This window comes from Camellia sinensis, chromosome 6 (assembly GCF_055761805.1).
Source record: "Camellia sinensis isolate YWXY chromosome 6, ASM5576180v1, whole genome shotgun sequence".
In the NCBI taxonomy this organism is placed as follows: domain Eukaryota; kingdom Viridiplantae; phylum Streptophyta; class Magnoliopsida; order Ericales; family Theaceae; genus Camellia; species Camellia sinensis.
Window position 1 is genome coordinate 152,964,928 of NC_138966.1, and position 23,683 is coordinate 152,988,610.

The 23,683-nt window shown below is 39.2% G+C and overlaps 1 protein-coding gene across 1 annotated transcript; it reads left to right on the top strand.

Annotated features, from left to right (window-relative positions):
• The first annotated feature begins 19,162 nt into the window (after positions 1-19,162).
• LOC145792976 (protein FAR1-RELATED SEQUENCE 5-like) lies at positions 19,163-22,553 on the top strand. Its single transcript, XM_082875118.1, has 2 exons — positions 19,163-19,536; positions 19,813-22,553. The coding sequence occupies exons 1-2, from the start codon at positions 19,532-19,534 to the stop codon at positions 22,082-22,084; spliced, it is 2,277 nt and encodes a 758-aa protein (XP_082731244.1). The 5' UTR covers positions 19,163-19,531; the 3' UTR covers positions 22,085-22,553.
• Positions 22,554-23,683: the final 1,130 nt, after the last annotated feature.

A 23,683-nucleotide genomic window follows, 5' to 3' on the forward strand; every position in this document is an offset into this window, starting at 1 on the left:
TAGAAAATCGATGAATCAGACTGGGAATATCCAGTTCTCCATTGTGGACTAAAGATCAAACCTCGTGTAGAGTAAGCCCGCACATCTGCCCCAAAGCTTGGACGGGGCCAAAGTGGGGTTAAGGTATGATTTCCTCATCGCGTCGGGATTCCATTAATGCTTGAAATTCTTCAATTGTCGGGTATATTTCTTCTCCCCCGAAGCTAAAGACATGTGTGATCGGGTTCCAGCAGCTAGCCGCGGCATGAAGGAACGGAAAGCAAAGAGAATTGTGGCTAAAAGGAAAAAAGACATTTAGGCCAAAACCACAAAAATTCATCTTTTCCCAGCCATCCAAAGCAGCTATCCAATCCCGAAGTCTGTTGACAAGTAACATCTCCATTTTTTAGAACAAAATATCAAGGACTTATAAGTTTGCCCGAAAAACAGAATGGGAGCATTATTTATAGAGTCTGAGAATGAGCTGAGCATGACAGCTGGACAACACTGACCGACATCACATTGATGGCTGGTTGTGCATCAGTGAAGCTCGGCTGGGTCTTGATGCTAGCCCAGTGCAAATCTGTTGCAGCGAAAGCTAACCTTTGTTCGAATGGACTTTAACTGTACTTTTGAGTTTTGTTTTGTTTGTACCAAGTGTTTGTTAGTTTTTTTCTAGTTGTTTTCATTTCATTTTTCCATTATCGAGTTGTATTTTATGTTTTAACTGGTTATAAGTCATTTTTCGATTCATGAATCAATTCAAGAGCAAGGCATTCATAGTTCCGAAGGTTACAAATGCAAGGGTAATGCAGTTCATCATATTGTGCAAAGAGATTATTCAACAAAACTTGTCTTTCATAACTGGCAGGCCCAACCTCGATCATCGTTTAACACAACCAAAATAAAAGAAAGTTTTTGAAAAACAAAAAGGTCTATCCAAAGCTAGTTTTATAACTACATAACAAAACGAAAGCAAAAGCAAAAGCAAAAGCAAAATGAAAGCAAAATCATCATCGCCATTAGTAGCCCATCCTCGCTCTCTTCCTCCTCGGCTGTGGAGGAAGTGCATCACTGTCATCGCTGGGGTTGCTCGACTGTAGGTCAATCTCCTCTCCCTTATCCTCCGGGGTCGTGGACCCGTCAAAAGACTCCTCGAAAGGTAAGCGTTGTCTCACTCAACCTCTTCCCCGATCAGCGCCTCCTCGGCCTCTCACTAGGCCCCGTCTCCGACTACTAGTTGCGGAAGGTCCTGTAGGCACTGCTAGCGCCGGATCAAACTGAAAAAGAATAGATATCAGATAGAGTGATCAGAAGTGTATAATATGCAACGACAGTCGGCTACACACAGAATGTACCTCAATCCCATGGGTGACTAAGGTCGTCTGCCTCCTTCGTACCATGATGAGTAGTTAGTCGATCGTCCAAAGAAGCTCGTCACCGTACACCCGGGGAATCTGCAAAAGAACAGAAATTGAGAAAAACAGATAGAACTAATTGAGCAGTGAACAGTAATGGTTGAGAATAAGCTAAAGTACAGCATGGACTAGCATAAAAAGAAAGCGTACCTGCTTAACGCTTGGGGCAAACACAAGTCTGCGGTCCCTCTCCTCGATGGGCTCAAGTGGGATCTGCTCGATCACTTCGTCTAGACGCATATATATGATCTTGGTGGAAATCACAGGCAATCCAGGAATGGGAGCAACGACAGGGGCACCTCTAACGAGCGCATCGCCAGCCTCAGCAGCAAGAGCAGCAGCAATCTCTAGCACAGCTCGAGCCATGCCTAGAGTAAGAGGCGCCATCACCCGATTGTGTAAGAAATTCATAAAGTCTCTGGGCTTATGGTGATGATCGCTGTCCTCACCTATCATCAAGAGGTCGAGCTTAGGACCACCCTGTAAATCATCTACCACCATCATGCCGGGAGAAGGAGGATGTGGAATATTAGGGTCAGCAACACCTTGCGTCTGGCCGATGAATATCTCTCCCAAGTAGTATGCCGGACTAAAAGGGCCTTCGAACAAGATCCTCATCATGGAAGCATGCCAGACAGCAATGTAGGTCGCCCTCGACACTTGGGGGATGCCTGCCCAAGGGTACTAGTCAACCTGAGAAAATTAGTGCAATGTTAGATATCAGTGTAGTATAAGAAAATCAGTGCAGTGTCAGATATCACTGCGATGTCAGAATAGCAGTACGGTGTTAGAATTAGTGCAGTGTCAAAAGTCAGTGCAGTATGAGAATGATAATATGGTACAGTATAACAGTACAATAGTATAAGAGTGACCATGTAGTGTGGGAAACAGTGCAATGCATGATCTGCCGTGATAGTGTCAAAGAAGCGACGGAAATATGGGAAGGTGTGATTTACAAGGCGACGTCGCTCGAACCGCGAGTAGTAGTACCGAGATCAAGGTACAGACAACTCAATCGGTCTTACTGGAACTAGAGCTAACGAGGTGAAATATGTGTAGACCCAAAGCTGCAAACCAAAGGCAAATAAATGACATGAGAAAACGGATTAGATGAGCAAGAAATGCAACAGTGAACAGAATTTAAAGCATATCAGAAAGGTGAGTGTATAGTGTACCTCCCAAACCCTCCAGTAGCCACCGAGTGAATCTGTCTTGCAGCGGGAGACGGAGCTCATGTAGCAATATAGGGTGGCCAGACCTGTGCCACCCCAGTCGTAATCCGCCACCTTAGGAAGATGTACCAATGCCCCTAGAATATATAATCCCACGGTATTTACCCTATTTGCAAACAGGGTAGTACCGAGAAGATATATGAGGAAGCCACGGGTGTACTGAGCAACCTCATCTGCAGTGGCTGACTATGTGCTGGATAAGTGCTCCAAGAACTAGCTGTAGCGTACCATCCCGTAGCTGGTAGTATCTGGGATCGCCCCAAGAAGCTGGAGCTGTACATCTCTCCACTGAGTCATATCTGGATTGAAAGGAACTAGGCCGCTGACCCTAACCTGTAAATCAGTCAACATCGAGAAGTCACATGGGGTGAGTGTTATCTTCCCAGTAGAAGAGAAGTGAAATGAGCCGGTGATGTCCCACCATCTCTCTACCAGGTCCCCATAAAGCCAAGACTCGGCCCTTATCTATATGAGCCCAGAGCAGAAAGGCCCAAAGCCAGCAGTATCTACCAAAGTGCAGACCTCTATAGGAAGCCACTCATTGTAGACTCGACTTTCTTCGCACGCCCCCCTTTCGGAGAGGCATGAATTGGTCTCCTACAGTTCGGACTCCTATCACGGTTCCGAATCTAATTTCACAAAGTGCAATGTGAAATTGATAAACACCAAAGAGTCCAATCCGACAAATTATTTTGGAAAATCAGATTTTAAATCAAATAATGCCAAAATTGGACTGCTTTGCCAGATTACAGAGTCGCCACCTAAATATTTTATTTTTGAGAAATTTAGGAAACCCTTGACTCATGCCAAAGGCCACATGTCCGTCATCACCAAAGTTGCCTCAGCTCGGGAACTTAGGTACGAGAGGGGAAGGTCATGAAATGAGCACCCCCGCTCGCCCGATCAAAGGATCAGCCTCTACTAAGCATGATATGTTGTTTTATAAACACATGTGTTCTTGTTCCAGTTATTAGCTAACTTTACTATGTGACACACACATATAAGTATAGACTAAGTCACAAGACTTGGAACAAATCGGCTCATGTTTGTTTTCGAAAATGGTTTGAAAGTGTCACTCGCAAATGAGCTAAAGCGCGGATTTACCACCCTCAAGTGGGCTTTAAAACATGATTTGCACTTCATAAAGTGGGCTTAAAACTCACATTTATCGAATTGTTCTAATTCAAACAACCAAGCCTTCACTCACAGGCATTCATGCAGTTAATCATTTAAGCAAATAGCCTCATGGCAAGCATGCTATCATGGCATCACTCACACTCATGCAAGTATGCTAAAGCATAAAACTTATAGTGTACTCCGAGCCAAAACAAAAAAACTAGTTAGAAACAATGCATGATTCTAACTCTGCTAGATGCTTAACGCAACACATGCAATAATGCAACTAAATTGGCTCGGTTATCTAAGATGGCATATGAATGTAACAATTTGATACGCGTATTCAAAGAAGTATTGAAATACGATGTAGTTTGAATGATGCGCCGAGCCTCGGTGCATGAAATACAAATGAATGATGCAAACATGCAAGCATAAGGTATGCTAATTGAAACGTGCCCTAAAACTAACTGTCGAAAACGGTTAAGTAAAAAGGAGAAAGAAGTGGGGTTAGAAGACATGCACACACACACGCAAGCTTATTACAACATTGCGCCCTCTCGAAGGAGGGTCCAAATAAATAAACTAAGCTACACTCAGCAAAGAAAATCAAACTAATCTAATTAAACTAATTAGACTAATTATTACAAACCAATCAAATAACTAGTAGACTACTTACTAATTATTACAACACTTAACTAATTAGCAGCTAATTAATTAAATTACAAAATCATGCTAACTAAACATGTAAAGCACTAACTACACTGCCTCAACTCTGCTTTGGAAAGTTGAATATGCACGCACTCGGTTTTCGCCCCAAAAAGCCCACCGGTTTGATTTTGAGAGGCTCTATTTGTAGGGTTACTCCAAGAACTTTCTGCTCTGCTTTACGAATTCCATGCTGAGGAATGCACCAGTGGCTTGCCGGCCATGAAGACTTACTGTCGGCCATCTGCCAGCCAAAAGGGTGTGTTGCCGGTCAAGGATGAAGCAATGCCGGCCATTGGTGTGCTGAATTGCCACACTGTAACAGAGCACAGACAGAGGAAAATAGAGGGTTTTTCTAGGACATGTTTGTATTGCACCCTCTCCTTATCATCTCAAAACATCAAAGGAGTGGCATTCTTGGATCCAAAACCACCAATCAAGCATTTTCAATGCATAATGGCCAAAGATCCAAGTTATACACTTTTAATAAATGCACAAAACAAGACTCTTGACCACTTCCTTATCATGGATGATCAAAGGCAATGGAGACAAAGGAAGATTGGCTCATTTCATCACTTCAAGTATGAAATGAACCAATTTTTCTTGTGTTCAATATAACGTCCTATTGAACACAATGCAATGCAAACACAACATACTTATCTTGGTTATGTTTTACTTGTCCAATTTTTGTTTGCACATTTTAACATTACCAAGCCATTCTTTAGTCAATTTTTCCGAGATGAGTGTCCTCTAATAAGAGAGGGGTCAACCAAAAGATGGCTTAAGACATGAGAGAGATCATGCCTTTGGTTAGTAAAAATCCTCAAAAGAGAGCTAAAACCATTGAGCACAGGTCTCAATCTCAAGCTTATACACAACCTTAAGACTAACCAACCCTCAAAAAAAATGGAAAAGTGAAGAAATGAAGGAGGTTGCAGACTTTTTAGTGCTGAAATGGCATGAAAAATAATACTACATGTTAAAAAACCAAAAACAACAAACTAGTGAAGAGCACTACACTAGAGGCATACAATACAAAGATCAACTGACCAAACCAGCTCAAAATAGAGCTAAAACATGCCAAAATAAGAGCCAAAACTTGCTGAGATTAAGGCACAAAAGAGTAGAAAAACATGCTCACATGTTAGGCTACAAACAAGTCTCAAAGTAACTCTAAAAAGCAATTAAAGAGTGAAGCAAATGAGCATGTGATAGAGCTATGAACACTGAAAGTACATGTAAAATGACATTTTAACATGCAATCATTCTAAGCAAAACATGTTTAGAGGCCCAAAATGCCAAGCTAGTGAAGCCATTTGCACTACAACTACACAAGACAAGGCTCATATGACCAAGACAGCCCAAAACAGAGCTAAATCATGCTAAATCAATAGCTAAAACATGCTGAGATAAAGCTAAGATAAGCTACAAAAACATGCTACCATAGGATGCTAACTAGGCATGCAAGTGAGGCACAAGGAGGGGAGACCAACCCCTCCATTTTTAGACTTCAAAACATGCTTTTAGCCAATGAAAAACCTTTGAGTTTCACTGGTTAAAAGGCCAAAAGAGTTGGTTAGAAAGGTGATGAAAGATGGCACAAAAAGCCTCACAAGCCAAAGAGCCAAAAGAGGGGACAACCCCCTAAATCACAAAGACTCAAACCACCATTTTTAGAACTGAAAAATAGAACTTTTTACATGCCAAAAACCATGCCAAAAATAGTTTGCAAAGGTAACAAAACAAGTGTGCAAAAACAAGCTTAAAGGGTGAGTCTTATACCTTTTGAAGCCAAGCACACTTTAAGCACAAATGAGGCACCAAATCAAGCTAAAATCACCTTCTAAAGCTCAAAGAAGGTCCCAAGGAATCTCATCCCAAAGATAAGCAACTTTGGTCAAGGATGTATAGGCAAAGGAGAAGTGTATCTACACTTGTATGCACAAAGGTTCAAGAGAGAGAGAAATGTAGAGAGAGAGACTCCTCAAAATATTTCACTCCTAAAATGTTTCTAACCTCTAAAACCATAGAGAGTTCTCTATATATATAGAAGAATAAGGCTCCAGGTCAAAAATATCCCAAAAGGGACACCTGTAACAGCTAGAGAACAAATATCTGCAAAAAAACTGACTTTTTCCATCGATGGCCGGCACATGTCCATTGTTGGCCGACATGGATCACTATTGGATGGCAGGGGGTCGAAAAAGGCCATTCATGTGGCACATGGCCAGAAAATCCCATTTATGGCCTGCTCCAGCTCTGGTTGGCCAAAAAAATTTACTTTTGGGACCTGACTTCAACTGGACATAACTCCTTCATCTGAACTCCTTTGTAGGTCATTCTTGAGCCTAAATTGAAGCCCTTGAATTCTTGTTTCCAATGGTGTCATCCTCACACCAAAATTTCAAGTATACAAAAAGATATGCCTCTTTTAGTGAAGACTGCTCAGTTTTGATCCTACCTGGATTTATGCCAAACTTCTCCTCAACTAGTTTTCTTCTCTCCTCTCCCATTTTCTTCAAATCCAAACCCCTAAAAAAAGTGTTTTGAAAGATTTTTCAAAGATTTCACCTCTCTTTTATTCATTTCCACTTTGTCCTTGCTCAGTTTATCGAAAAGCGCAACATTTAACAAAATGCGAGCGTCGGAACATTGTAGGAACTCTTTCAAAAACCATTTTGAAAGAGAGGGTTTTAAGGTCTAAAATCTTTTGGTCAAAATCATTTTGGCCCAAAAAGGGGTGTGAAGTTGGGATTTGAAGCTCTTCTTGCTGAAGAAATCGAATATTTACACTGCACATCTTTCATCACCAAGTAAACAATTAGTAGCGCCCAAGTCTTAAGAACGGTTAAAAATGAGATATCTACACTCATACCAACATCAAGGGCCGGATATAAAGCTGTAGCCGCCTATCCTCCTGGCGATCACCTATCAATTGAAAGTTTTATCAGTAAATGTATAACAGAGATAAGTGGTTTGTTCATCAAGTTCAACTTTCAACGTGTATGCAAAGTAAAATGGGGGGAGAGTTGTATACCGTGGAAGCGTCGACAGATATATGCTCTATGGGCTCTCGCAGTAGAGTGTCCTCATCTAACCCTGGAATGAAGCCCTCGAATCTCAAGATGCTGCCAGGAGTGGCATATGTGTACAGGGCTAGTATGTGGCCGCACCAAAAGGCCTCTCGGCAAGGGGAGGCAATGCAGCGGCTTCCTCTGCCTCCATATCTGCACCAAGGGCAGCACCAATACCTATGGCAGACTTCAGAATGGAAACCTCATCACTAGCCATAGAAAAAGTGAAATGGATGAGTGAAAATAGGTAAAATCCTAAATTCCAAACCCTAAGAGAGAGAAAGTGAAGAAATTGTAGAAAATCAATAGGGGATAGAAGGAAAATATGAGCAATGTGGGCAAAAGTGAGAGAAAACAAAGTGAAAACCCAAACTTCAATCAAAACAATTTTCAATCGGTTCAAAAGATGGAGGATCAAAAGGGTTTTAAAGAAAAATTTTGCAAGGGTTATTGGGTAACTCAAGGGGAGTGAAAATCTAGAGAGAAAGGGAGTTTAGAGAGGGAGAGGGGTGTTTTTCGACCTAGGGTATGTGAGAAAGAGGGGCTATTTTGTGTTTATAAACTCACGAGCATCGGTTTTACCGATTTGCCCTGCTATTGCTGCCGAAGGTCGACCAGCTATGTCAAGGCCCGGTCGTGCATCGGCGAGGCCTGGCCGGCCTTTGGTGAATTTAGTTTTATTTGTTTTCTTTTGTTGTTTATTTAGTTTAGTTTTGTTTTTATTATTATATTTCTAGTATTGATTAAAGTTCATGGTTAGTAAAGAAACAAAAAAAACAGACAAAGAAAAAGAAAAAGTAAAAAATATAAAAGAGTAGAAAAAAAAAAGAAAAGAAGAGTTGTTTTTATTATTATTGTGTGAGCACATTTGTTTTGTTTAAAACTTGTTTATTTAACTGCATTTGTTCAAATGTGCTTGGACTGAATCATAGTTTATTTTATTATGATCTATCGTAATCAGACGATATTGTATGTACGGTTCATTCAGAGGAGTTCTAGTTTAAATCATTTGTGCCACAGTAAGATTATCATCCATTTGGCAATCGGATTGGAATGTAGTGTGTTGTATCCAGCTTGGAGCCTATTTGTTTTAACACAGTGGCAAATTGGCCTTCATTTTATTGTAGCACTTTGTTAATTTTGGTTTTATGTATCTCCATTAAGAATGTATGTTTTCTTCTAAGTCGCGTTCATGCGATTCGTATGTTCATCATCCCTCCTCATCTCACGTATGATGCGTTAGGATTCCACTTTTCGGTTAAAAACATTTAGGTACGCCCGGTGTTCACACCACCGTTCGGTTAAAAACATTTGGGTGCCCTGGTGTTCACACCACCCTTCGGTTAAAAACATTCAGGTGCGTCCCGGTGTTCACACCACCTTTTGGTTAAAAACATTCGGGTACACCTGGTGTTCATACCATCCTTCGGTTAAAAACATTCGGGTGCGTCCCGGTGTTCACACCACCCTTTGGTTAAAAACATTCGGGTACGCCTGGTGTTCACACCATCCTTCGGTTAAAAACATTCGGGTGCGTCCCAGTATTCACACCACCCTTTGGTTAAAAACATTCGGGTACGGCTGGTGTTCATACCACCCTTCGATTAAAAACATTCAGGTGCGTTTCGGTGTTTACACCACTCTTCGGTTAAAAACATTCGGGTGCGTTCCGGTGTTCACACCATCCTTCGATTAAAAACATTTGGGTATGCCCGATGTTTACACCACTCTTCAGTTAAACATATTCGGGTGCGTCTCGATGTTCACACCACCCTTCAGTTAAAAACATTTGGGTACACCCGGTGTTCACACCACCCTTCGGTTAAAAACATTCAAGTGCGTCCCGGTGTTCACACCACCCTTCGGTTAAAAACATTTAGGTATGCTCAGTGTTCACACTACCTTTCGGTTAAAAACATTCGGGTTGTGTCCCAATGTTCACACCACCCTTCGGTTAAAAACATTCGGGTACGTCCCAGTGTTCACACCACTATTTTCCTTCTCACACGTACAACGCGTTAGGATCTTGGTTAAGACCTTGGGTGTGCCCGACGGTTATGTCACTCTTCGTCTTTCATGCACGTTGCGTAGTTAAGCTTTAATTTTCTTACATCCTTTCTACATAAAATGTGGTTTGGCTCATGATTCTCACGCATGGCGCGTGGCGTGTTTATTTACTTACTTATTTTCCTGATTTGAATTGTTATGCCTTGTTTCAGTTTGTTTGTGATGACCCTGACCTCCAAACTAGTATATTATACAATTTTAATGAGTTTAATTGCATAATTATGTGCTTGGTTATGTGATTACATGTTTAATTCTGCAACTATCTGTTGATATATAGGATATCTATTTAAATTGACGACATAGAGTCGAAAATTGGGAGCCTAAACGACTTCAGAAACTAAAATTGACTAACCCAATAGGCTCATTAGAATATTTGGAATTTTATGGCAACTTTAATTAAAATTTGATTTGGATCAAAATAATTAAAACAAACTGATTGGGTTGAATAGAATTAAGCTTAGTTAATTAATCTTAATCAACTTTGATTAGGCTAAGCTAATTACATCGTATATAAGGCTCAATCTAACTTAAGAACTCATTCTATACACTCTTGGGCTGAGATTAGAGAGAGAGAGAGAGAGAGAGGGAGGTTGAACTCAACACTTTAGAGAGAGGAATGAGAATTTGAAGGGAATTGCTAGGGGATTGAAGAATCAAGCTAAAACCACACTTAAATTCAACACTAGGTATGACATTTATCACTAATTCATGTAGATATGGCATATAGAAGTTGAATTCCTCTCATATTTGTACTCATTAACATGTTATTAAAGAAAATAAGCTATGAATATCAAGAAATTGAATAATAGAGTTGAATAGCTTACATGCATGCATATTTGAGTTGGAATTTCATGGAATTCATTCATGCATGGCACAATTATACATCATTTTAGAGAATCCATCATGTTTTCATGCCTCTCATGTCACTTGATCATATTTTGAACATGTTTTGGTGAAATGTATACTCAAATTGAGTTAGACTTATTTTACAACTTGAAATTGAAGTTAATGGTTGAGAAATTGCCATGATTTTGAATAAATTGGTTCAAATTGGAAGTGTTTTCATGTTACATAGTGACTCTCCATGTTTTTATACCAAAAATGAAAGATTTGAAGCTTTGAGTGCCATGTTTGAACTTCAAGCACAGTTCTGGAAATTCCAGAATTCGTGATGTCCACTCGAGCAGGGGAGTACACACTCGAGCGAGGAATTCGGACTCCCAGAAGTTTCTGAAATTTTATAATCCGCTCGAGCGACCAAAGTAGCGCTCGAGCGAGGACCATTTTTCTCAGTTTTCCGCTCGAGCGACCATCGAACGGGAATTTCATGTATCCTGTACTTTTGCAGACCGCTCGAGCGACGGTTGTCACGCTCGAGCGACCACCTACGTTTTGAACCCCCGCTCGAGCGTGGAAAGTTGCGCTCGAGCGGAGATCCTGTTTTCAGCAAAATTTTACCAACTCTTTTAAGTGTATATTTGCATCCTCATGCCACTCCTAACATTCGTAGGCACCTTTTTGGACTTATATAATCATACAATAAGTTAGAGAGGTATGAAGAGAATTGAATTAAAACGAATGGAGTTTCATTTGTACTTTGTTATGTGTTTCGTCTAGGTGGATGACCGAGGCGTAGTGACAACTCAAACCACTGTGAGTAATAACCTTATAAAGATATGTTCAATTATGTTTATTTCGAAAGCGTTATGATTATCATAATCGATATATGAATGGGATATTGAAACTCTAGTTCTTATAGAAGAATGAAGTTCCCTTTTGAAAATGTATTCATGACTCAATCGTATTGACCCTTACCTGGGGGAGATTAATACCACGGCACATTGACCCTTGCCCGGGGGAGATTAATACCGTGGCCGATTGGATAATTGGATATGACATTGTGACTGACCCTCGAGGTTCTATTGCTATAACAACATTATTATTTTATCAAATGTAATACATGTTAGTTCAAATGGATATTGACGTCAAAATTTGTTATTCGTAATATTGTCGAACTTCATTCATATAACCTCTTTATTTTGTTATTACTCATTGAGCACTAACTCACTAATTATTTATATATGTAAATGTAGGTGGGCAAGCTGAACATCAGAGTTAGATAGCCTTGAGTCTACCTGAGTCAGCCTTTTGTGGAGTTTCTGAGTGAAGTAATCAGGCTCGGGAGGAGCCATGCTTGTCTAACCCCTTTTTATATAGTTAATGGTTTTGTATTTGTAGATAGTTGGGGTTACGTTTTGTAAAACATGAATTGTACTTGTGTTGCATGGCTTGTACTTTTGATGAAGATATTTTTTAAACAAAATCTGGCTTAATATATTTGCTCTCCTTATATATGCACAACTCAATGGATGAATTCTATAACATTTTAGACTTCCGTTGAGCCCCGTACTTTATAGGAAAGGTTTGTTTGTATGGAGGCCATAGGTAATCTGTGATTATTGGCCGGTCATGACGCTAAACCTACAGGGGTGGGTTTGGGTCCTGATATTGTTTAACTGTGGCATTTTCTTTGTATTACATTCGCATTCAAATGTTTCATTGCGCAGCCTATTGCATGATCATAAGTTATGTTCTTGCATCATGCATATCATTTGCATCTTGTCCCAGAACTACGTTGGTTTGATTCCTTGTAAAGGGATACGTAGGCAGCCTAAGGGCGCAACTATTTTGAAAAATCTAAAAATCCCCTATATGTTGATTTGTGATTGTGTATCAATTTTAAGCAGTATATAACAATCCCAATCAAACAATCAAGATAAATCGACACAACGATTTTACCTGAAAAAACCACAATTGGACACCTCCAATTGTGATAAAAAAAACCACAGGCAACAGCCATAAAACAATCCACTAAGAAGATATAAAGGAATTACACAGGTATACTCTCAATTACCTAGCGAATCCACACCCGAATTGAACCAACCTCTATGTGCCTCTTCCAACCCCGTCTTCACCTCGGAATTGTCTTGACGATGAGCCACTGTATACTCTCAATTACCTAGCAAATCCACGCCCGAATTGAACCAACCTCTATGTGCCTCTTCCAACCCCGTCTTCACCTCGGAATTGTCTTGACGATGAGCCATTCCGGAATCCACCAAAGCTTCAGGCTCGAATTCTTCAGAATCCACCGAAGAACAACTCTCTCTTTTGTGTAGAACAAACAAATAATCCTTTTGATGTATACTCTTTAAACCATGAGTTGAATACTCAATCAAAACATTAAAGAAAACTAGCAAAATATCCCCAGATATAAACCCTAGAACCCAAGAAGAAGATCTGGAGAAGTAATCCTAAAATCTGATAGAAACACGTACTTATAGAAATCTGAATCGCAATGCTTGCTTGAACGAAGACTCTTTCGCTCGAGCGAGGAACCAAAAACGCGTGTTTTCCATAAGTGGCTTCACTCGAGCCACGCGTCCTTCGCTCGAGCATACATTCATCTCTTTCAGGCTTTTACACAGACGCAGCCTTCGCTCGTGCGAGGACTTCTTCGCTCGAGCGAGCAAGGGCGGACAGGCAACTTTGAATGCAATTTTGCATTTTGCTTCGCGGGCGCTGCCCCTCGACCCCGCCGTGGCGCTGCCCCGGACCCGCCAAGGGGTGCTGCCCCCTCAACCCCCGCCAGCTGACCGAGCAGCTCGATCCCCATCATAATCAGCGAAATGGCAATCTTGAAAGTATTAACATCACAAACTTCTCTGCAAGGTACAATTCAGGTTGGATTCGCACCTAAACACTCATAGCCTCACTGAAATAAAAAGTGCGAAATCAAATACAACGTAAAGGAGTTTTGTCAAACGGGGTTGCCAAGAACAAAAACCTAACATATTTATTTATGTCTTGTTTTCTTGTCCAAGTCTTATAGCTTCGTCAAAATGGGTCGTCTCTAGGCTTTGACATTCACTCATGTCATTTTATGACTTCGAGCTCTGTCAAAGAGGGCCAACTGTAGACATCCCATTTTTGACCGCCCTCAAGGCTTAGACGCTTGATTCAATACACTTGATGATGAAAGTTAAATTGTGAATTCGCAGCGATTCGAATTCAATCAGGCTCCCGAAATAACCTCAAATCTTCAACATTTACCTTGTTTGAACTTCTGAGTTTCATTTTTGGACCTTTTCTCACCCTGAGCTGAGTTTGAACCAAAAAATAGGGGAGGCCATCAAGGCTCGGCCGTGCATCAGTGATGGCCGACCGTAGCTATGAATGGCTGGCCGGTCCTCGATGGCGATAAACACTGTTCTGGGCAGAAGGTCACCAACTGTCCATTTTTTAAGATATTTATCACCTTTTGAGCTCGAATTCTATAAAAAAAAAAAAAAAGAAGCTCTGGGATTGTTTTAAGGGTTGAACAAAAATCTAGAAACCATATATACACCTTGAGAGCTCTTGCCTCCTCCTTCTTCCATTGCAAGTAAGCTTTGAGCTAACCTAACCTCTTTGTATCATCTTTATACTCCATATACAACTTTGTCTTATCACCCTAGAGCCTTGGTTGATCTTGGAGAAGCATAATCCAAGCTTGAGAGTGAGTTGAAACCAAGTTTGAATCATCAACAACAAGCTTACCCCTTGAAAGGTATAAGCTTGTTTTTTTCTCTCTTGCCTTCTTTCCTTTCACTTACTTCATAGTTCTTGTTGGTTTGAAGTGTTTTGAGCTTATTTGAAGTGTTTGGGGTTGGGTTTGAAGAGTTACAAAAAGAGTAGAGAGAGATTGCTCTTTCTACACCTTTACTTATAGCTCAAACCTTCTATTTCCTACTCTTTTCCTTTGATATTTACACTGATTTTTAGAGGTTTACAAAGGCTAAAAATCATGTTTTGAAGCTTCAAAAGTTGAGGGGTTAGCCACCCCTCCTTATTCTTGCTTACTAGCCTTAATTCTTTTCTTTATTGTTTAGCTTTTCAAGCTCTTTTTAAGCATGTTCTACCTCTGTTTTTCATGTATTAATGGTTGTTTTAAGGTTGTCCAAGCCTTTTCAATTGGTTCATGCATTGTTTAGTACATTTGTGATCTTATAAGTTAGCATGTGTAACTTGTTGCTTGTTATATAGCTTTCTTTTACTCATTTCCATGTTTAAGAGTCTAAGTTTAATAATCAATCCATCATTCATCTCTTTCATACTTGAGAATGATTCCAACCAATTGAGGTTGTTTGAATCATGTAAGAAAGGTTCCCACTTAATGGCTTAATCTTTCCAAAGATTCATTGCCAACGGTGTGGTCTTTCTCTTATGCTTTAGAAGAACCTCTTGTTTGACATTACTTCTTGTTTAGAGGACTTTAACATCACCATATACAAATGGACTAAAGAATGGCAAGACCTAATAAAATTGGTTTAAAACTTGATTCAACACACATAAAGAAAATGGCTTAAAATTGCTTCAACTTGGCTAGACTTTATGCCAAGTTACTTGTGTCAAAAGTCGTCACATGTTAATTCATAGCATTTTGATGATTCTTGAAGCATGGAAACCTTCCTTTTTGAGTTCATACTATGACGAGAGGGGGGGGTGGTCTTATTCTTTACATTTTTATCAACTTTTGTCCAAAATTGAATCCGAGATCATCAAGCAATCATATTGCTCATTGATGGTTTTGGAATCAATTCCAACCCACTCTCGAGGATTTCCCATGACAAAGAAGGAAGGAAGGACAAACAGAGCTTGAGAATGCTCTATCTGCACTGATTTTACCTCAAAACACAGCAACAAAGCTTTGCACCAAATTGATGCACGGCCAACCATCTATATACCCGGCCGACCATCAGTGATGCACGGCCGGCCCTTGGTGTGTGGCCAGTAGTGCAATTTTGCAAAAACAGAGGCAGTGGCTAAAGGTGAAACAGAGATGGCCTGGGCAGACAGAGTAGCTTTCAAACAATGCGCATACAACCTTTTTCCATCTTCCATTATGTTCTTATCAAATGCAATTAATTCATTAGTATTATTGGCATAGTTGCGAATAAATTGTATTGTAATATTTAATTAGCCTAATTAGTTGTAGCTAATTAGCTGGTGTTGTAAATATTTTATTAGCTTAGCCAAGTTTTCTTAATTAATTAGCTTAGATAGTTAGTTCATTATTCATTTCAAGTGTTGTAATAAATTAGTTAATTAGTGGAGCTATTTATTCAAGTTTTGTAATAATTAGCTTAATTAGCTTAGCTTAGTTTGGTTAGCTAGATTATTCATTTGAACTCTCCTTCGTGAGAGCGTAATGTAATAATATGTATGTCTTTCAACCTCACGTCATTCTCCCTTTTATTTACCCGCTTTTGATGGTTAGATTAGGGACATGTTTCAATTAGCATACCTTATGCTTGCATCCATTCATTTTGTATTGCATGCACCGAGGCTCAGCATATCATTCTAACTGCATTGTCGTTTAAATACTTCTTCGAATACATGTTTGAACGTATGTTATCAAATTGATTCATATGTCATATTAGTAGTCGAGCCCATTAATTGCATTCTTCGCATGTGTTGCATAAGACATTTGGCATAGTTAGGAATCATGCATATTTTTTCTAATTCATATCTTCTTGGCCTAGAGTACTAGGTGAGTTTTTAGTACTTTAGCATACTTGCATGAGTGTGAGTGATTACCATATCTAGCATGCTTACCATAAAGCTAAATGCTTACTTGCTATAACTGTTTGAATGCCTATGGATTAAGGCTTGTTGCTTGAATTGGAACAATTCAACGAATATATGTTTAAGCCCACTATGTCTGGTGACAAATTCACAGCTTTAAACCCACTTTGTTTAGTGGCAAATTTGCAAACTTTGAGCCCACTTGAGGTGGCAAATTCAAGTCATTTTCACAAACAAACATGAAATTGAATTGTTCCAACTTGAGCAAACTAGTTTATACTTGCTTGTGCGCATCACGTAGTAATGCTAGTCTAATAACCGGAACAAGAGCATATAATGTTGATAAAAATCATATTATGATTAGTAGAGGCCGATCTTTGATCGGGCGAGTGGGGGTGCTCAATTCATGACCTTTCCTTCTCGTACCTAAGTTCCCAAGCCGAGGCAACTTTGGTAATGACGGACACGTGGCCTTTGGCACGAGTCATGGGTTTTCTAAATTTTTCCAAAAATAAAATATTTAGATAGCGGCTCTGTATCTGGCAAAGCAGTCCAATTTTGATATTTTGATTCAAAATTGATTTTCCAAAAGATTTGTCAAATTTGGACTCTTTGGTGATTATCAATTTCATATTACACTTGTGAGATTAAATTCAGAACCGCGGGAGTCCGAACTGTAGGGCTTTCTTTCAAACCTTCCGAAAGGGGGCGCGAAAAAGTCAAGTTACACACATGTCACACAATAATAAATAAATGTACAAAATTTAAATAAGCAATTTATTTAAACCATTGTATGAAATAATAATTTAGATACAAAGAAAATAAACCATAATCACACACATGCATGGATTTTTCATTTACAAAATTAGACTAACACAATATTACATAAACCACAATACACCCATACATGGATTACTAATTTACAATATTTAATGAATTAGACCAACACAATAATTAATTTTTATCCAACTAGTTACTTGAAGCAATGATCTTAAACCTGCCCAGAAATTTTCAAGATATACCTTAGGTAATAAAAATTATAAATAAATTATTTATACAATTCTAAAATTCGTGAAAATCTACAAAATATTCAATAAACATGTTTAGGTCATTTTTTAGAAAGAATTTCTCAAAAATAAGTTATAAATAATTTCGTAAAATTCTCAGAAATTTCATGACACAGATTTATCACATTTTCTTAAATTCTATACTTAAATTTATAAATTAAATCCATAATATAAAAATTTATTATAAAACTATACTTCTCAAATTTCATTTTTTATTGAGAAATTACCAGATTTGGTTTAATATAAAATTTTTAATGATTTTTTAAACACATAGTAAAATCTGTCTTACAGTTCTAGATTTGGTTAAAAATTTATATAAATTCGTAAAAAACTCAATAATTGTTGAAAGAATTCGTGGACGAACTAGACATCATTCTAAACAACTTTGTAAAAGAAATCATCTCAAAATTCTGAGTATAAAATTTTTTAAAAATTCGTACAACTTTCTGACAGATTTAAGGGCCAAATAAAAACTTCAATAATCTTTTTAATGGCATAAACTACACATGCAAATCCAAATTCCACAATAATACCATGATTTTAAGACTATCAATATTTTCAAATATTTGATATACAAATCATAAATTTACATACAATTATAAATAAAATTCTATCCACAAGTTTAATCATTTTATCATATGATTATAATATGAAATTTTCAACAAAAAAAAAATGAGAGGGTTAGGGTTTTCTTAATTAATTGTAGGATTGAAATGGAACGATAAAATGGTAGGAAAATATGCATCCTTCTTAACCTCCTCCTCTTATTCTTTTACTCCACTTCGCAGATTTCCTTTACATTTTCTAATCAAAGGAGTAGCATATATATATATATATCAATAATACTTCGTAGCTCAAAAAATTTGGCCCGAAAGTGTCTCGAATACCCAAAACGATGTCGTTTTGGTATTCTTTTTTTTTTTTTTGCCTTTTTCTTGCTTTTGAATACAAATTGAGAGAAGAGAAGAGGCGAGAGAGAAGAAGGAGAAAAGATGGAGATGGCGGTGATGGCGGAGGAGGAAGATAAGAAAGATCGACGGGGTGGAGGCCTCCATTTTCATTGATTTGTTCATTTCCCTTTCTCTGTACTCAAATCCCTTCTCTACACTCAACTTTTAGAGCTCCTTTTTTTAAAATTTATTTTGCCCCAACTTCTTAAAATAAACAAAACCCAAAAACAAATTTTAAAAATCTTGCTTTCATTTTTTATAATTTCCTTGTTTTCTCTTGCTTCTATTTCAGATTCTACATTTTTTTTTTTTTTTGTGTGGTGATTGTTGGTTGTTGTTGTTGATCTCTAGTGGATCTAGATCTAAAGATGAAGGAAAAAGAAAAGAAAAAAAAAATTGTTGATGATGATGATAATGATGTCGTTATTGATGATGATGATGTGTTGATGAAAATGTTGTTGATTGATGATGATGATGTGTTGATGAAGATGTTGATGATGATGCCCAGCTCCCTCTTCTCTCTTTCTTGTCTCTTCTTCTTCTTCATCTTCTTTTTCTTCATCTTCAGAAAAACACAAGAAAGAAAGAAAATAAAATAAAATAAAATAAAATTCAAAACGACGTCGTTTTGGACTCGGGCCATTCGAGCCATATTATTTTCGAGCTACCAATGAGGCTTTTCTCTCTCTCTCTCTCTCTCTCTCTCTCTCTCTCTCTCTCTCTCTCTCTCTCTCTCTCTCTCTTCTAATCATTCTATGGAGTCTAATCAAATTTTGCAAGTCCAAGGCACATAATTGGATCTCATCCCCTATATGGCATGCAAGTAAACAAGTGGCAATGTTTAATCCTTATTAAAATAATTTATGAATAACAAATTAAATATGCAAAAAAAAGTTATTATTCTTAATAGGTCATGCTTAAGTGTGCAACCCCCTTAAGGTTGCACACCATATGCAACCCAATTGTTAGCCGTTAGATTACAATAATTGATCAAGACCATTGAATTGTTTAATCGTGAAAAAGTTGAAACCGGGGCAACCGGTTAATGCTTGTATTTGCATGATTGCATCCCACTCACTCTCTGTATTTCGTCTCTATCTCTCTCTGTTCTCCTCTCTGTGTAAGGTTGAGTCAGTGTAACCGTTGATTTCCATTAACAGGGAGAAGCCCCTGTTGGGTTCGTTCCATTGACGAAGCTCTGTAGGGAACAGTATAACGGGCGATTTCCAACAACAACGTAACTAGAAGGCTGTGTTGGTTCCATTGCTGAAGTGAAGCCCTTCTCTCGAACTAGATATGAGGTATGGAGCTGTGTCCCTCTCTCTGTCTCCCTCTCTGTCTCTCTGGCCCGTTCACTTCAGCTATTTTCCCTCAACTAAACCCCCATCCTAACTTCAACCGCTCTACGCTTCGCTCCAACGGAAACCCCTCCATTGGCAGCTAACCTTTCTCTTTCTGTTTCTCAAGCGAGTGTTTGTGTTTGCACAAACAGGTAACCCGTGTGAAAATGTCATGTTTGTGTTTGTGTTAACAATTTTCGGTCATCAAGTAATTGTTGGTAGTAATGTCATGTGCAGTATGGCCCCAGCGGAAGTTAAAAGGGAAGGTGATGATTATGACATTCCAAATGAAGCAGATGACATCCGTTTGATGAATGAAAGTCGGGCAGAACCTGATCATGGTTGCGAAGCTGGTCCGAGCAATGAAGAAGCAACCAACATGAACGTTGAAGATGGCGGAGCCGATGTGAAAAAAGAAATGGTTGACGATGCTCATCGCAATGACATGGTTGGTGATGTTGAACGTGCTATTCTGGAACAGAAATTTGATTCGGTCGAAGATGGAGAAGATTTCTACAATGCGTATGCTAAAGCCAAGGGATTTAGTATACGAAAATCCAGATTTAACACAAATAAAGAGGGAAAGGTCGTTAGTAGGCTGTGGTTGTGTTCAAGGGAAGGTCAGAGATTACCAAAATACTTGGACCGTGTTGCTGAGAAGAGTAGAGCTCCCAAGGCACTAACAAGAGTAGGTTGCAAAGCCCAATTTCGCATACGGTACGATGCGGATGCTGGTGAAGGGGGAAAGTATGTTGTGACTCACTTCGTCGCAGACCACAACCATGAATTGGCGGAACAACACTGTGTGATGTATCTGAGGTCACATCGCAGTTTAAACAGCGGTGACAAAGCTCAAGCAATGGCTATGCGCAATGTCGGTGTGAAGACTAGCCAAATCATGGACTATATGGTAAATCAGTCCGGGTCTTATGAGAATGTTGGTTTCATCCGCACGGATCTGCACAACCATATTCAAGCCGAACGTAGAGCAGAAGTTGAGGATGGTGATGCGCAGGGTGCGTTGGTTTACCTATGCGCAAAACTTGATGTTGATGCACGTTTTTTTTACAAGTATGATGTGTGTAATGATAACAAGTTACAAAATCTATTCTGGGCAGATTCGAAATCGCGGGCCGACTACGCAAAGTTTGGTGATGTGTTGATATTTGACTCAACTTACAGAACCAATGCATACAAGAAACCGTTTGTCATGTTGGCTGGTGTGACTAGCCACTTTAGGACCACGATATTTGCATGTGTTTTGCTAGCTAATGAGACAATTGAGACATACACATGGGTTTTGGAAACATTTATGGAGGCGATGGGCAATAAAGCACCTGTGTCCGTACTGACAGATGGGGATAAGTCGATGCGAGAGGCAATCAGAAGAGTATTTCCAGATGCAAGACATCGATTATGTAATTGGCATCTTGGGAAAAATGCTGTTTCAAATGTTCACATAAGTGGCTTTGCACATGCTTTCAAGCAGTGCATGGACATGGAAACGGATGAGACAAAGTTTGAGCATGGCTGGACGACAATGGTTGAAGAATTTGGACTTCAAACCAACAGTTGGGTGTTGGAGACATATGAGAAGCGTCATATGTGGGCTGAGGCATATATGCGTGGACATTTCTTTGCTGGGATGAAGAGCACTCAGCGCTCGGAGTGTATGAATGCTTATTTCAATCCCTTCCTCCAACACAAATTGAAGCTATATGAATTTGTTAGGCACTATGATCGGGCTCTTGCAAGGATAAGGTATAACGAGGCTGGAGATGATGCTGAAACAAATAACACTTTTCCGGTATTGATTACTCCATTGCGAGATATAGAGAGACATGGAGCTGAGCTATTCACCCGAAATATATTTAGAATGTTCCGTGATGAAATCTTAGAAGAGGGGAAGTTGAATGTGAAGGATGTGTTCCCTTTGCCGGATGGTCAGAAATGCTACTATATTCATAAGTACAGAGTGAAGGACAGATCATGGATAGTAACACACAGTCCAATGGATGCTGCAATGAGATGTTCTTGCATGAAGTTTGAGTCGTTGGGGCTACCTTGCTGCCACATGATATGTGTTATGAAAGCTGAAAATTTAACGCAAATTCCCCCAACTTGTGTGCTGCATAGATGGACAAGGGCTGCAAGCAAGGATGGCCAGCAATGGCCTCAACCCTCAATTGATAGCACTACAACACAGACGGCCCGGTATGGGATATTGTGTTCTTCCTACAACGAAATGTGTTTCTATGCCTCGCAATCAACGGAAGGTTTCAAGGATGCTAGGGATGCATGTCTTCCGATGACGAGCCGGATGAAGGAGTTATATGAGAGGAATTTGAACGGTGGGAATGGAGACAAAGGGAAACATTCATTCCGTCGACAATTTGGAGTAGAAGATCCTGATGTTGTGAAGACAAAAGGGAACCCAGGACGGGCCTCGTCCAACTGTCGAAGACCAAGAAAATGTGGGAATTGCAAATGCATTGGGCACACAAAGTGAACGTGTCCTAAGGTTCGGTTTAGCCGAACAGTGGGTAATAACTCAGATGCAGATACACCCCACATAACTGACCGTGAGTACAATGCGGAGTCATTGCCCGTTCGCTGCAAAACTGGGTTGGTGGATCCAAGTACACCGCACATTAAGCAACGGCGACTATTTTTTGATGTTTCTCCTGATTCCAAGCAGCCTGTGGGCCAATACGGTAGTGTTGAAGCAGCAGTGTGGAAAAATGATTCGAACACAATTGATGAGGTGAATCAGGTAATTGTATAATTTGTATGATTTACTTATTCCCTTAGCTATTGAAAACACATGGAAATAATGTATGTAGTTTTCATTTTGCACGGATTGCTGTACGTAACGTGTAAATAATTGGTTATGTACAATGCCAGGAAATGGCACAACGTTACTTATGTACAAGGCCACGAGTTGTAAATTTCCCATATTGTTTAGAGTGATGTTGTCATTTGTGTTTGCAGTGACTTGTCATTTTCAAAACTAACTGAAGGTGAGGTGAGATATATATGGGTTGTCTGTGTGTTGTTTTGGGTGGGGAATTGGCTTATGTCTGTATTCCAAGATTCCTATTGCGGGTTGCTTGTTTCTGTTCCATATTTGGTTGGATCTAACTGAAGGGTTTTTTGCGGTGTGGTTTATCAACTAACGATGTGTTTCGCTTCGTATTGATTTATTATGACTTGTGTCCGTAAATTAGTATTATATTTCGAGTAAAATACGAATTTTGTCCAAGTGGGTTTGCAAAATTACATACCAGCACATGCATTTTGTACATAATCCAAGTGGCAGTTAATTTTGGGTGTTACTTGGAGAAAGTAACCCAACGAACTCGTTACTTTATCTCCATGCCGATCGGTATATGAATTACGAGTTACGAACAGGAGTTGTGAAATTATTTAATGTTTACTATGGGTTTATTGTTAGTAAAATTATGGTGGGCCTATATGGACAACAACGAAGCAGTAATTTAAAGTTGACAAGTTCAAGAAGAAAATCAAGCAATTGTGGTATTGGTTCAAATGCCTGAAATGGATGAAGACTTCTTTCGATGAAGTGATGGTAACAAAGTAGAAAGTAACGAAGTAGAAAGTAGAAAGTAGAAAGTAAGTTGTTGTGTTGTTGTGTTGTTTGTAACAAAGTAGAAAGTAGAAGGGAAAAAACTACACAGAAGTTACAATGTAGAAAGTAAGTTGCCACCTGTCGAAGTGCATATAATTGAAGTTACCACCTGTGCCCAGGTCCTTTTAGCCTTTCCTCGACAGATACAGACTCCCAATTCGTTCATGTTTCCTCTTGGAGGGTGGCCACTAAATCCATGAGCACTGCCAGTAACTGCTCCAGCGTGTAAGTCAGGTGGCATGCAAGATTCAATGTTAGTTGAATGGAGCAGCTGTTAGGAGGATGTGGGAAAAATAGGTGCAAAGAGGAATTTTTAATCTAATATCCAATCAGAATGTAGGTGAAAATATGAGTGAACTTTTTTTTTAAAAAAAAGTAGTTCCCATTTTTTTGATTATAAACCCGAGATGTATATTTTGTTTTTGATATAAATAAGTTGTGTATTTTCGTTACGTAAAA